Source organism: Ictidomys tridecemlineatus, chromosome X, assembly GCF_052094955.1.
Source record: "Ictidomys tridecemlineatus isolate mIctTri1 chromosome X, mIctTri1.hap1, whole genome shotgun sequence".
NCBI classification, from domain to species: Eukaryota; Metazoa; Chordata; class Mammalia; order Rodentia; family Sciuridae; genus Ictidomys; species Ictidomys tridecemlineatus.
Genome location: NC_135493.1, coordinates 73,864,570 through 73,878,095, shown reverse-complemented (window position 1 = coordinate 73,878,095; position 13,526 = coordinate 73,864,570). Strand labels below are relative to the sequence as shown.

General features: G+C 36.1%; 1 protein-coding gene and 1 pseudogene across 1 annotated transcript in view; both read left to right on the top strand.

The window, feature by feature from the left end:
* Tex11 (testis expressed 11) overlaps positions 1-13,526 on the top strand; it is a 289,052-nt gene that overhangs the window by 208,858 nt on the left and 66,668 nt on the right. Inside the window, exons 21-23 of the mRNA XM_021719909.3 lie at positions 8,929-8,969; positions 10,568-10,654; positions 12,381-12,451. Of these exons, the coding sequence (XP_021575584.3) occupies positions 8,929-8,969; positions 10,568-10,654; positions 12,381-12,451 (199 nt within the window). The remainder of the gene's footprint in view (positions 1-8,928; positions 8,970-10,567; positions 10,655-12,380; positions 12,452-13,526) is intronic.
* LOC106145360 (small ribosomal subunit protein eS24 pseudogene) lies at positions 4,805-6,950 on the top strand (annotated as a pseudogene).

The window sequence follows — 13,526 nt, the reverse complement described above, 5'->3', positions numbered from 1 at the left end:
AACATTACAAAGCTCTTGTCATATTATATTTCATACATTTGATTCAAGTGGATTATGAACTCCCATTTTTACCCCATATACAGATTGCAGAATCACATCGGTACAACCTATAATCAGAGTGATTCAGGAAGCCAAGGCAGGAGGAGCACAAGTTTAAGGCCAGCCTCAGCAAACTAGTGAGGCCTTCAGCAACTTAGTGAGACCCTGTCTCAAGATAAAAAGTAAAACGGACTGGGAGGGTTGAGGTTGTAGCTCACTGGTAAAGCGCTAGCCTAGCATGTGTGAGGCCCTGGGTTTGATCCTCAGCACCACGTACAAATAAATAGTACAAATAAATAAAATAAAGGTATCATGTCCACCTACAACATATATATATATATAATATATATTAAAGGACTGGGAATGTAGCTCAGTGGTAAAGCCTCCCTGGCTAAAATCTCCAGTACCCCCCTGCAACATGAACCAAAAAGTTAAGACTTTTCAAAGAGCAGTTTCAGGTTCACAGCAAAATTGAGAGGAAAGTACAGAAATTCCCATGTACCCCCACCCGCCTCCATGCCTAACCTCCCCCATTATTAACATTCTCCACCAGAGGAATACAGTCATTACCAACTCACAAACATGAGCTGACACATCACAATCACCTAAAGTATATAGTTCACATTAGAATTCACAGCCTATATTCTGTGGTTTTTGACAAATGTATTATGACATGTTTTCATCATTACAGTATCATACAGAGCATTTTCACTTTCCTAAAAATTCTCTGTGCTCTATCTATTTATTCGTTCCTCCTCCATCAACCCCTGACTGTCTCCATAATTTGATCTTTTCCAGAATGTTATATAGTTGGAATAATATAGTATGTAGCCTTTTCATGTTGGCTTTTTTCATTTAGTAATATGCATTCAAGATTCCTCCATTGTCTTTTTGGGATTGATATCGTACATCATTTCAGCACTGAATATGAATAACATTATATTGTATTAATGTACCATTTTTATTCATTCAGCTATTGAAGGGCATCTTAGTTGCCTCCAATTTTTAGCAATTATGAATAAATCTGCTATAAACATCTATGTGTAGATTTTATGTGGACATAATTTTTCAGCTCCTTTGGGTAAATGTTAAGGAGTGTGTCTTCTGGGCCATGTGGTAAAACTGTTTAGTTTTATAACAAACTGCTAAACTCTTTTCCAAAGTGGCTGTACCAGTTTGCAGTCCCATATGCAATAAATGAGAGCTACTGTTGTTTCATATTCTCAGCTACATTTGATGTTGTCAAAATTTTAGATTTGGGTCATTCTAATAGGTGTATAGTGATGTCTCATTGTTTTATTTTTTTTCATTTTCCCTGACATTTGATGTGGTACATCTTTTCATATGCTTATTTGCCATATGTATATTTTTTTTTGGTGAAGTTTCTGTTAAGGGTTTTAGTCTATTCCTTTTTTTTCCAAGAATTTTAGGATCTTTGTGTCAGGAATCAGGGACAAAGACCAAGAATATTTATCATACCACAGCTGTCTCCTGGTCTTTAACCATAGATCCCTTATAACAAAAGGATCATAATAGTTAAAAAATCTTGGCACACTACTAGCATCCCATTTAGTCATTAATAATTTTTTCCAGTCCATCATTATATCATATAATATTATCTCCCAGGTTAAGGACAGTATGTTTCCAGTCTTCTATTCAATTTTGTCATGTTCCAAAAGCAGAAGTGGTTTTAGCAATATATGGTATATGGCTTTGTCTTTTCAGGTGTCTGGTATAATTAAACTAAGAGACAGTATCATCTCTTACTCTGAGACTATACTGAAGTGTTGATGTGATACTGGATTTCACTTATTACATAGCCCATTTGTCCATGCCTTACTTTCAGCTACTAATTCTTCTTTTCTCAATTTTTAACCAAAATGTCTACATTTGGAAGGAACTTTAGATTCAGTCACTGTGCTGGTCCAGATTGCAGAGAGCAATACTAGTCTAACAAGTGCCTCTCCCTCAGTTCATTCCCATTTATATGGGGTAGGGTTATATAGATAGAGAACTAGTAGTCCATCTTGATCGCTAGGCAGTGCAGCTGCATTAACCCCATTTTGCCAGATAGGATAAAGGAACAATCTGCTCCATGAGGCTCTTGGGAATTCAGTTTAAAAGATGTAAATATATAGTAGCTGAGCATGATGATGCAAATCTGTAATCTCAGCACTCAGGACCCTAACGCAAGAGAAATGCTTGAGTCCACAAGTTCAAAACCAGTCTGGGCAACACAGGAATTCCACACATCAAAAAATAGATAGAGCTGGGTGCGGTGGCACACACCTGTAATCCCAGCGGCTCAGGAGGCTGAGGCAGGCGAATCAAAAGTTTAAAGCCAGCCTCAGCAACTTAGTGAGGCCTTAAGCAACTTAGTGAGACCTTGTCTCAAAATAAAATATATTTCAAAAAAAAGGCTGGGGATGTGGCTCGGTGATTAAGTGCTCCTGGGTTCAATCCCTGGTACCAAAAATGAAAAATAAAATAAAATAAATACATATATAGTTTCTTGCTTTGAAATCATTCCTGTTTTTAGCACTTATGGTTGCAGCCATGATTCTGTAACTACTTCATCAGGGATCCAACAAATTTGAAGTGATGTGGAGAAGAAAAGAAGGTAAAAATATGGTCATCATACCAGTGTCTTGCCTACTCAGGAAGAATTGTACTCATACCAACATCCTTCCCCACAATCTTAGAGAGAAAATAGGAATATCTACTTGTTGATTTCAATTGCCTTCCGAACCTGGAGGGGTTCTTCTGATCAACATGTCCAACTTGAATTCACTTCTCAGGTTCCCATAGTGATTTTCCTAGGGCTATGCCCCACAAAGGCATTTTTTCAATAGGGCAATTGTCTATGGCCCTTCTCTCTAACCATACAACCAGGCCATTGGCCACTGCCCATGGATCAGAACCGAAACATAAGGATTTTCTTTATTTCTCTTTAATTCTTCTACCACTACTGGGAAAACAGCATGCGATCTGCCAACCTGATTTATTTTTACTTTGTTTGATCAGAATACTGTCCTTCCAAACACGATGTTGCTTGTTTACCCTGGAACTGCCATCCATAAACTAAGCAGCTTTTTGTTGATTAGTTGAGAGGTGCTTATAAGACACTGTCCAAGTGATAGTAGATTCCAACAGCACCTTGTGCAATTCTAATGTCAGTCCTAGGGGAAAAAGAACTTCTGAGTACCTTGCATTCTGCAGGTAACATGATCATGTAAAAATCACTGACATTTTATTATGGAATTCTTCTGGGCACTGCCATCCCCATTAGAGTGTTTTTTATCTAAGACATTGTGGATATTTCAGTTTTCAAGATGTATGTATGTCCTTCAATCATGGGATAGTTTCAGTTAATTTTTTAAATATTTTTTAGTTGTAGATGGACATAATACCTTTATTTTGTTTGTTTATTTTTATGTGGTGCTGAGGATCAAACTCAGTGCCTCACACGTGCTAGGCAAGCACTCTACCACAGAGCCACAACCCCAGCCCAGTTTCAGTTAATTTTTAATAAGTCAGTAAATGTCCTCAAATGGCCCATTCAGCATATCCAATTAGCATCACCTTATGGGTGGACTTATATGCTTTCTGTTTTACAATAGTGGGTAAGAGGAACATTCCCTAGTCAGATAACAGTGTTCATCCCTATACTACAATCAGGTAAAAGAGACATAAAATGTCATGTAAAGCATGTCCAGATATACCTGTTCTCCTTTAGACTTTTACCTTAATCCCATCAACCCTCATAGTCCTAACTGAAGCTTCCATGAGAACTTCATCAAAAGGTTTCAGTTTTACAGTACTAGGAAATGTAGACATTTCCCAGTCAGTCAATATCAATTCTTATAAAATGTTTAGAATAAAGACCATGGGCCCTTTGGGCTCATTTTTAAATTGGGCTGTTTTCTTTTTTGTTGAGTTTTAAGAGTTCTTCATATATTTTGGATGATAGTTGTTTATCAAAAGTGTCTTTTGCACATATTTTCTCCCAATCTGTGGTTTGTCTTCCCATTCTCTTGACATTGTTTTTTGCAGATAATTTTTTTATTAATTTTAATGATATCTACTTTATTATTTCTTTCTTTCATGTATCACATATACTATGTTGTATCTAAAAAGTAATAACCATACCCAAGGTCATTTGTGATTTTTTGTTATCTTCTACAAGTTTTATATTTTTGTGTTTTACATTTAAGTCTAATATTTATTTTTAGAAAATATTTTGAAGGGTGGGCTGGGGATGTGGCTCAAGCGGTAGCGCGCTCGCCTGACATGCGTGCGGCCCGGGTTCGATCCTCAGCACCACATACCAACAAAGATGTTGTGTCTGCCGAGAACTAAACAATAAAACATTAAAAATTCTCTCTCTCTCTCTCTCCTCTCTCTCTCTTTAAAAAAAAAAGAAAATATTTTGAAGGGTATAAGGTCTGTGTCTAGATTAAATTTTTTTTTGCACATGGATGTCTAATTGTTTCATCACCATTTGCTGAAAGAAATATCTTTGCTACTTTGTCAAAGATTAGTTGACTATATTTATGTGGGACTACTTCTGGACCTTGTACTCTATTTCATTGATCTATGTGTCTTTTATTTCACCAATACCATACTGTCCTAATTGCTATGGCTTTATGGTAAGCTTGAAAGTCAGTAGTAGTATCAGTCATTGACTTTGTTCTCCTTCAATATTATGTTGGTTATTCTGGGTCTTTTGGCTCATATAAATAAGAATCAGCTTCTTGAAGAAGTCATGAATTACACAGTAACTATCTGGACTACAAACTTCATGACCAACTGACTACTTCAGAGGAAACAAATAGCCATTAATGTCCTTCACCTTGTGAAAGCAATGCACTTAAGACAAAATTGGGAAAAATTAGTCAAAATGCACAAGACCACACCAGATATTATCTTTGTATTTGGATTCAGGATGAATTTTGGTAGTGTCTAGACAACTGTGGCATGATTTGAGATTCCTTGGATTATGCAAAGATAAATGAGCCAAAATATAGACTGGTAAGATATGGCCTGAATAAGAAGGAAGAAACCTTGAAAAAAACAGCAAAAGAAATGCAAGAACAGAATGAAGAAAATTGGGGGGACTACAGAAGCCAAAGTTGGTGCCGGCAAAAAGCCATGTAGATCTTATATACATTCTGTTAGATTTTTACCTAAGTATTTCATTTTGGGAGATATGAATGTAAATGGTATTGTGTTTTTAATTTCAAATTCCCCTTGCTCCTTGTTGATATATTGGAAAGCACTTGACTTCTGTACAGTTACCTTATTTTCTGCAACCTTATTATAATCACTTAGTTCTAGGATTGTATTTGTCAGTTCATTTGGATTTTCTGGATAGATGAACAAAGACTGTTTCATTTATTTCTTCCTATTCCAAATATCCTTTTCCCCTATTCTTGTCTAATTGCAATAGCTAAGTTTCTTAGTTCATTTGGAGTGTTATAACAAAAATACCAAAGACTGGGTGGCTTTTAAACAACAAAAATTTGCTACAATTCTGAAGGTTGGGAAGTCCCAAGATCTACATGCCAGCAAATTCAGTATCTCATGAGCATCTGTTTTATCACAGATGACCATCATGTCAGTTTTTGTTTGTCTTAGAAAACCTTTATTCTTCTTCACTTTTGAAGGGTAATTTTGCAAAGTATATAATTCTAGCTTGGTGAATATTTTTTCTCTCAACACTTTAAGTATTTGATTCCTGTCTCTTCTTTCTTTCATGGTTTTTGCCACAGTTTGAGGGTAGGTTGAGTGTCCCTCAAGGTATTATTGTGATTGAAGGCTTGATCTATGGGGTGACAATATTGGAAATGCTATGGAACCTAGTGGAAGGTCCTTGGGTCACTGAGGGTTTAACCTTAGAGGGGATTATGAGACCCCAGTCACTCTGTCTGACTTTCTCTCTGTCTTCTTTGGTGATATAAACTCTTCCACAAATGTATTCTTGACATAATGTGCCACCATCTACTGCCCCCACCAGAGATCAAAGCAATGAGGCTACTTGATCTTAGACTTTGAGACTCCCAAACTGCAAACTAAATAATACACTTTTTCTTTATAAGTAGCGTATGTCAGGTATTTCATTATAGTGATTCAAAGCGGACTAATACCATTTCTGAGCAGACAGACTTCTTGTTTTTATTCTTCTATAGGTAAGATTTTCCCCCTCTGACTTATTTGAAGATTTTTCTGTACATTTTATTTCTTGTGGTTTGAAAACGATATGCCTAGGTGTCATTTTTTGGCATTTATCCTGCTTGGTGTTCTCTGAACTTCCTGGATCTGTGGTTTGGTGTGAAAATTAATTTTGGGGAAATTCTTAGCCATTGTTATTTCAAATAGGTTTTCTGTTTTGATTTCCTTCGTCTTCTTCTTCTGACATTCCCATTATACATATATTATGTATTTTGTAGTTGTCCCACAGTCCTTGGATACTCTGTTCTATTATTTTTTGAGTCACTGTTTTCTTTATTTTTCAGTATTGTAGATTTCTGTTGGTATATCCTTAAGCTCAGAAATTCTTTCTTTATATGTGTCCAGTCTACTAACAAGCCTGTTGCAGGCATTCCCCATTTCTGTTACAATGTTTTGCAACTCCAATATTTATTTTTGGTTCTATTTTAGGATTTCCTTCACTCTGCTTATATTGCCCCATCTGTTCTTGCATGCTGTCTATTTTATCCATTAGAGCCCTTAACAGTATTAATCATAGTTGTTCTAAATTCCCCATCTGATAATCCCTACATCCCTGCCATGTCTGGTTCTTATGCTTGCTCTGTCTCTTCAAATCATGTTTTTTTGCCATTTATTATGATGTTTATTTTTTCTTGATAGCCAGATATGATGTAACAAGCAAAAGGAACTGCTGTACATAGGCTTTAATACTTTGGTGGTAAAATGTGTTTGTGTGTGGGGGGTGGGGGTTCTGTGGTCCTATGACTAGGCCTCAGTCTTTTAGTGGCCTGTGCCATAGCACTGTGAACATCCATCACAAGAACTTCCCCAGGTTTTTCTCCTTTAGTGGAACAGGACTGGGTATGACTATTTCACTTCCCTGAACTCAGTTAGGCTCTAATAATACCCCATAAGGTAAGGTTCTGGTTAAGTGGTCTCTCTTGAGTAGGTCTTAAGAAGAACAAATGCTTTGGAACATTTCAAAATGATTCCCTTTTCTCCTGTCAAAAGCTTTAAGGGATTTTTCTCCAACGTCTACTTTGAGAACCTGGCTTAGCTACTAGAGGTAAAATTTACAAAACTGTGGACCCCTTATGACTGAGTCTCCCTGGGGTTTTTAATTCTGAGACTTGTCCAGACTAAGCCTCCAGTGATTTGTCAATTATGGTTCAGATTTTATTATTGCAGCACTTGCTTCCCACAGTGGTTTTCATTCTTGAGTCTCTGCTCCAATAAGCTGTGACTCCCTGTATTAACTTGTCTCTCTCTTTCTAATCTTTATGGCAGTGGTTCACCCTTTTTCTCACTGATCTTATGGATTCATGAATAGTCGTTGTTTGTTCAGTTTGTTCAGCTTTTGTTAGAAAAAGTCTATTTCACTTGTTTTAAGAAAGAGTAGCAACTTCCAATCTCCTCACATACAGAACTGGAAACCATAAGTCCTCTGTAAAAAAATCATATACCTTTTAGAGAAGTTTGCCAGAGGATCAAGAGATCTAGGTAGTAAACTTGACTTTGTCACAAATCGCACCCCTTTGGACAAATCATTCCCATCACCTGGTCTGTTTCCTCATCTGTAAAATGAAGGGTCTGTAGTAGATAAGTGTTTTTTAATGGTAATCTTTAGAGCCCTGAAAATTGTGTGTGGTACTTCCACAAGGACTTCCAGGAAGGTGGAGTACTGGGTTTTCATTCAGCCCTGGTTCAACCAAAACAGCTCTACTTTTCTTGTATTTATTTATTATTCAGTGCTGGAGATTGAACTTGAAGCCTGATGAATGTTAGGCAAGTGCTTAACCACTGAGCTATACCCGCAGCCTTATCTTTTCTTACATATTAGACTTCTATACAATTTTATTTAAAACAAAGGTTCTAATGGTTCTAAATTCTCCTATAAAAAAGCTTAGGTCTGGGGGCTGGGGCTGGAGCTCAGTGGTAGAGCACTCGCCTAGCACATATGAGGCGCTGGGTTCAATCCTCACACCACATTAAAATAAATAAATAAATAAATAAATAAATAAATAAATAAATAAATAAATAAATAAAGATATTGTGTCCAACTACAACTAAAAAATATTTTTTTTAAAAAAAAAGCTTAGGTCTGGGAGTTGTAGCTCAGTGGTAGAGCGCTTACCTAGCACATGTGAGGCACTGGGTTCGATCCTCAGCACCACATAAAAATATAAATAAATAAAGTTATTATTTTTAAAGAAGCTTATAAAACACAAAAATCATTATTTGCTCCTAAATTATATGACCCTGCAATATTATAACATAAAACCCTTCTCAGACATTGAAATCCTTTGCTGAGAGTAAGTACAGAAGAGAGAAAAAGTATGAGGGCACTCAGGATGAATAACCTCATATTTTTTAAAATTATTTTTAGATGTTGACGGACCTTTATTTTATTCATTTATTTATATGCGGTGCTGAGAATCAAACCCAGTGCCTCACACATGCTAGACAAGTGCTCTACCACTGAGCCTCGACCCCAGCCCCAAATAACCTCATCTTATAGTGGGGAAAAGAGTGTCAAAATCATAGACCAGAGCCTTGAACAACAAACTGCACACTTGTATTTTTTAGCCCAGTTATCTGGTACAAATAATGTCTGTTTCTAGTTCTTTTCTATAGTAAAGGTTAAAAACAATTGAAAACTCTTTTTTCTTTATTTTTTAGAAAGAAGGAAATGGGTAGACTTTTGGCTTGCTTGAATACAGGTAAATATCTCCTGGGTTATTTTTAGTCTTTCATCTTATCTCTATACTCTATTGAATTCTCTAAGCACATTGAGCACACTGACTTCAACCTAGTATTTGAGTTAAGCCTCCTGCTCTTTAGTAATGTTCACCACAAGAGCCTATTTTGGTTTCTTCATCTACAAGCAGAAAAAAGTTTGGCATCCCTACCATTCATTTGCAAATGTGATTTCAGCTTTGTGTTTATTCTAATTTATTGTAAAGACATTTCCCCTCACTTCCTTCTTTTTCTGCTTCCTTCCTTTCTCTTAATGGCCACTTTAATCCTAACCTATGAATTAAACAGGTAAACAAAGGATCAAGACATTTAAGGATTCTTGGAACTCTGCTGGCTTTCAGTGCCCTTTGACTCAAATTTAGATTATTTACTCTCCTATTTTCAAACTATCTATCTACCCAAGTCTGGGTCATGTCTTCTACTCTTTTTTTTTAATTTTTTTTTATTTTTTGGTAGTTGAACACAATAACTTTTATTTATTTATTTTTATGTGGTGCTGAGGATTGAACCCAGGGCCTTGCACATGTGAGGCAAGTGCTCTACCACTAAGCCACAACCCCAGCCCCATGTCTTTTACTCTTGATTCCTCCCTGATCACTTCATTCAAGCTAATCTCCTAGCAACATCATATTTCATTTTACCAACTCTGCTTTCTGAGGTGGTTTTCCTTTTGCTTAACAGGTTTTCTTAGGTCTCCTGCCCATGTATTTATTTTTTAATGTACAAAGACACATGAAAAAGTCCATATCTTAGAAATAATATTCCTAATATTGCAGTAGTTCAGTTTTATACCTTAAATACATGTCAACAGGATGGTAAACATTGCATAATGGTTCAGAAGCCAAACCTTTTCAAAAGAGAAAGGTTTTCCTGATTGGCTTTCTTATTTCTCAGAAGAGCATGGGTAAGTTAAAAGTGCTTTCTGGTGACAATGGTATGTTCAGGTTCTATAATGTGCTTGCTGTGGGAGCTAAGTATATATTATGCCAGCCTTTCAATATTCTTCCAATTCTCAATCTCCATTTCAGGTTTTTCTTTTTCTTTTTTTTTATTGTGTGTGGGGGGGTGTTATTGTTTGCTTCTGGGGATTAAAGAGAAATTAGGCATTCTAGCCCAAGCTAAGGAGCATAATTTTGTGAATCTTAAGTTATAATTCATCTTTTTATTCTTAGACCCATTTCCATAGAAAATGAAGAAAACTAATATTATGACCCAGGGCCTGCATATACTAAGTACCATATCAGTATTTTTAATTATTATTCCTATTCTTTATTTCTCTACATGTAAATATTTTTACCTCAGGTGGTGAATGATTGCACTAATTAAAATTATAAATCTCTCCAAAGACGTGTTTGTTCCCCCAAATTTTAGTTTACAGCTTCTTGGAGCTTGGTAATGCTTTTTGTCATTTTAATTACTTTTGATATGCACCCACACACACATATACAAAAAGAACTTTCTAAATCCAAACTCATGTGTGACTGTTTTTAAAGGAGGATTAACTGCTTTGCTAGAGAAAAAGGTAAAAGACCTCAGTGTTACATTTTCCTGTTTATTGCAGCACTCCTGACACTAGCCCAGGCTTTTGATGGAGAATCTTCGACATTGGATTCCAGAGCTAATGAAGCTCATTGGTTTCGAAAAATAGGTAAAAGAAAATTCTATGACTATGGGAAACATTGTGGGGTGGTAGAATTAGATGTGAATTCAAATTCTGGCTCTGTCATTTGTAGCTATGAGTATAACTTGCTTAATCTCAGTTTCATTATTGATAAAATATAAACATATATATATGTCATGTGGTCATTAATGGTTTTGTATGAAACAGTGTATGTACCAGACACATTGTAGGATACTCAATAACAGTTGTATTTCCCTTTTTTCTATAGATAGGGTATAAGAATAAAAAGATGAATTATAATTTCCAGTCCCTAAAACTATGCTCTTAAGTTTGGTCTAGAATGCCTCGTTTTTAAAATAAATACAGTTACCAAAAATAAACTCCATGCAACAATACAGATGAATTTCACAAAAATAATATTGAACCAAAGGATCCAAACATCAAAGAGCGAATATTGCATGATTCAGTTTATTTATAGGCAAAAAGAAAAATATAGGCAAAATTCTATTTATTTATTTTGTGGTACTTGGATTAAACCCAGGGGCACTCTACCACAGAACTACACTCATCCCCCCTTTTTATTTTGAGACAGGGTCTTGCTATGCTGCCAAAGCTGGCATCAAATTTAAGATCCTCCTGTCTCAGCCTCCCCAGTGGCTGGGCATACAGGTGTATGCCACCACACCCAGCTCAAAACTAATTCGTGATGTCAGAAGTCAAGATTGTGGTGACCTTTGAAGGGAGGTTGGGCTTGAAAGGGAAAGGAGTTTGTGAGTTTCTGATATGTTCATGATCTTTCTTGATATGAGTACAAGTTACATAGGTATGTTCACTTTGTGAAAATTCTTCATGCTGGACAATTGTGAGTTGTGTTATTTGCTCTATGAAGGTTTTATTTAATACAATTTATTTAAAACCTGTGGTGGCAGTTACTGTATAATATCTCTTTGTCACAAAGTGGACTGGTTTTACATGAACCTTTTTCTGTCTTGAGGGATTTACTGGGGCTCTAATTAAGGAGAAAGACTAAATCAGCAACCTTGCTTCTAAGAAATTTATGCAAATAATGGAATAAAAACAAACAACATTTAAACTATACAAAGTTTTAATGACTTTGATCTTTCGAAAGTTTGAAAAAGTGTTTTCCTACTTCTTTTACTAAATTTTTATTTTCCAAGGTGAAGATCATGCTGAATATTGTCTAATTGAGGCTTTTGTGGCTGTTTGGGATTTGTGAATCTCTCCTGTAGTCTTCCTTTAACCATTACTTACTTCTACTTTATTCTGTTGATGATTTTTTGAAACAAGATCTCACTGTGTTGCCTAGGCTTCTCTTGAGCTGCTGGGCTCAAAGGATCTTCCTGTCGTAGCCCTCCCTGTGCTGGGACTACAGGTGCATGCCACCACATCCAGCTCTTTGCTGAAATTTAACTTCCTTTTACCAATTCCAGTTGGTGATCTCCTTGGTGACTCTCATATTTTAGATGGATTTGTGTCAACCAAGAATTCTTTTGTATGTCCCCAATTTTTTAAAAAATTCAACAGTACCTTCATTGGTCATTGGCCTAGAATGAAAGAAAAAAAGTAGTAGGAGTCTCTAAATTTACATCCAAAATTTTTTTTCTCTATAAACCTAAAGTTAATTTCTTAATCCCTGTGAAACCCCTTAGTAATATACTAATATTAAAGATGTAGATAGCAGAATACTAAAAAGTATATTTTTATATTTATATTATTTCATGTTAACATTCAGCTTGGAACTTGGCTGTGCAATCTGACAAAGACCCAGTAACAATGAGAGAGTTCTTCATGCTTTCTTATGAGGTAAGTAGGTTCTAAAAAGAATCTAAATATGAACAAGAAGGATCTGACCACTAAGAGTTAAGTATAAGCTGGGCATGGTGGCTCATGCCTGTAATCCCAGCAGCTTGGGAGGCTGAGGCAGGAGGATCATGAGTTCATAAACCAGCCTCAGCAAGGCCCTAATCAACTCAGTAGACCCTGTCTCTAAATAAAGTATAAAAAGGGCTGGCAATGTAGCTCAGTGGTTAAGCATCCCTGAGTTCAGTCCCGGGTGCAAAAAAAAGAAGAAGAGCTAAGTATAGAGTAGAATTGCCTTTTCATCTTGGAACATTTAGTACATGTCTAAGCAAAAATGGCCCAAGGAGAATCTGTTCCCTTCATTGTAGAATGTAAGAATGTGGGACAGTTATCCCTGTACCAGAATATGATAAACACCCATCATGGAACCTAAAGTTCTACCATTACAGAATTATTCTTTTTCCTTTGAAGAGATTTCAGTCTCCCAGAGTCCTGTATTAAAACAATATTATCTTTTGGAGGGAAATACTCCAAGCATTGTGATTTACCAACACAGAAAGGGTTATGGTAATAAGTCTATAGGAATGTAAAGTATGTATCTGGGTACAGCCTGGGCAGAAAAAGGAGATTAAGAAGTCTGGACTTTCTATATAACTTTTCCTAGAGCAGGTTCTGTGTGTAAAGGTTTATGAGTTTGTTAATCAATTATGAGTGTTTGAAAATAGTCCTGAGTCTCCAAGTTAGAGTTTAAATGTTACAAATAGGATTAAGTATTGGATGGAAGGGTTAGAGAGTATCCTTCATACACAGATACATCAAGATTAATTAAATGTTTAGAACTTTAGAGCTGAAAAGAACCAGAGATAATCTAGCACAAGTCCTCCCCCGCTTTTTAAAAACATAACAGTAGCCTGAGACCTAAAGAAATTGGTTGCCTTGAAATTCTTTTAATTCAGTGATGCTAATGGTTGCATCACTAAATGTTTGGGGAGATTAATAGTCTTTGCAAGTTTAGGTAGAGTTGCCATTAAATTAGGCCAAATAAACCAGCTTTAGTTTTGACATTTGTGATAGCACT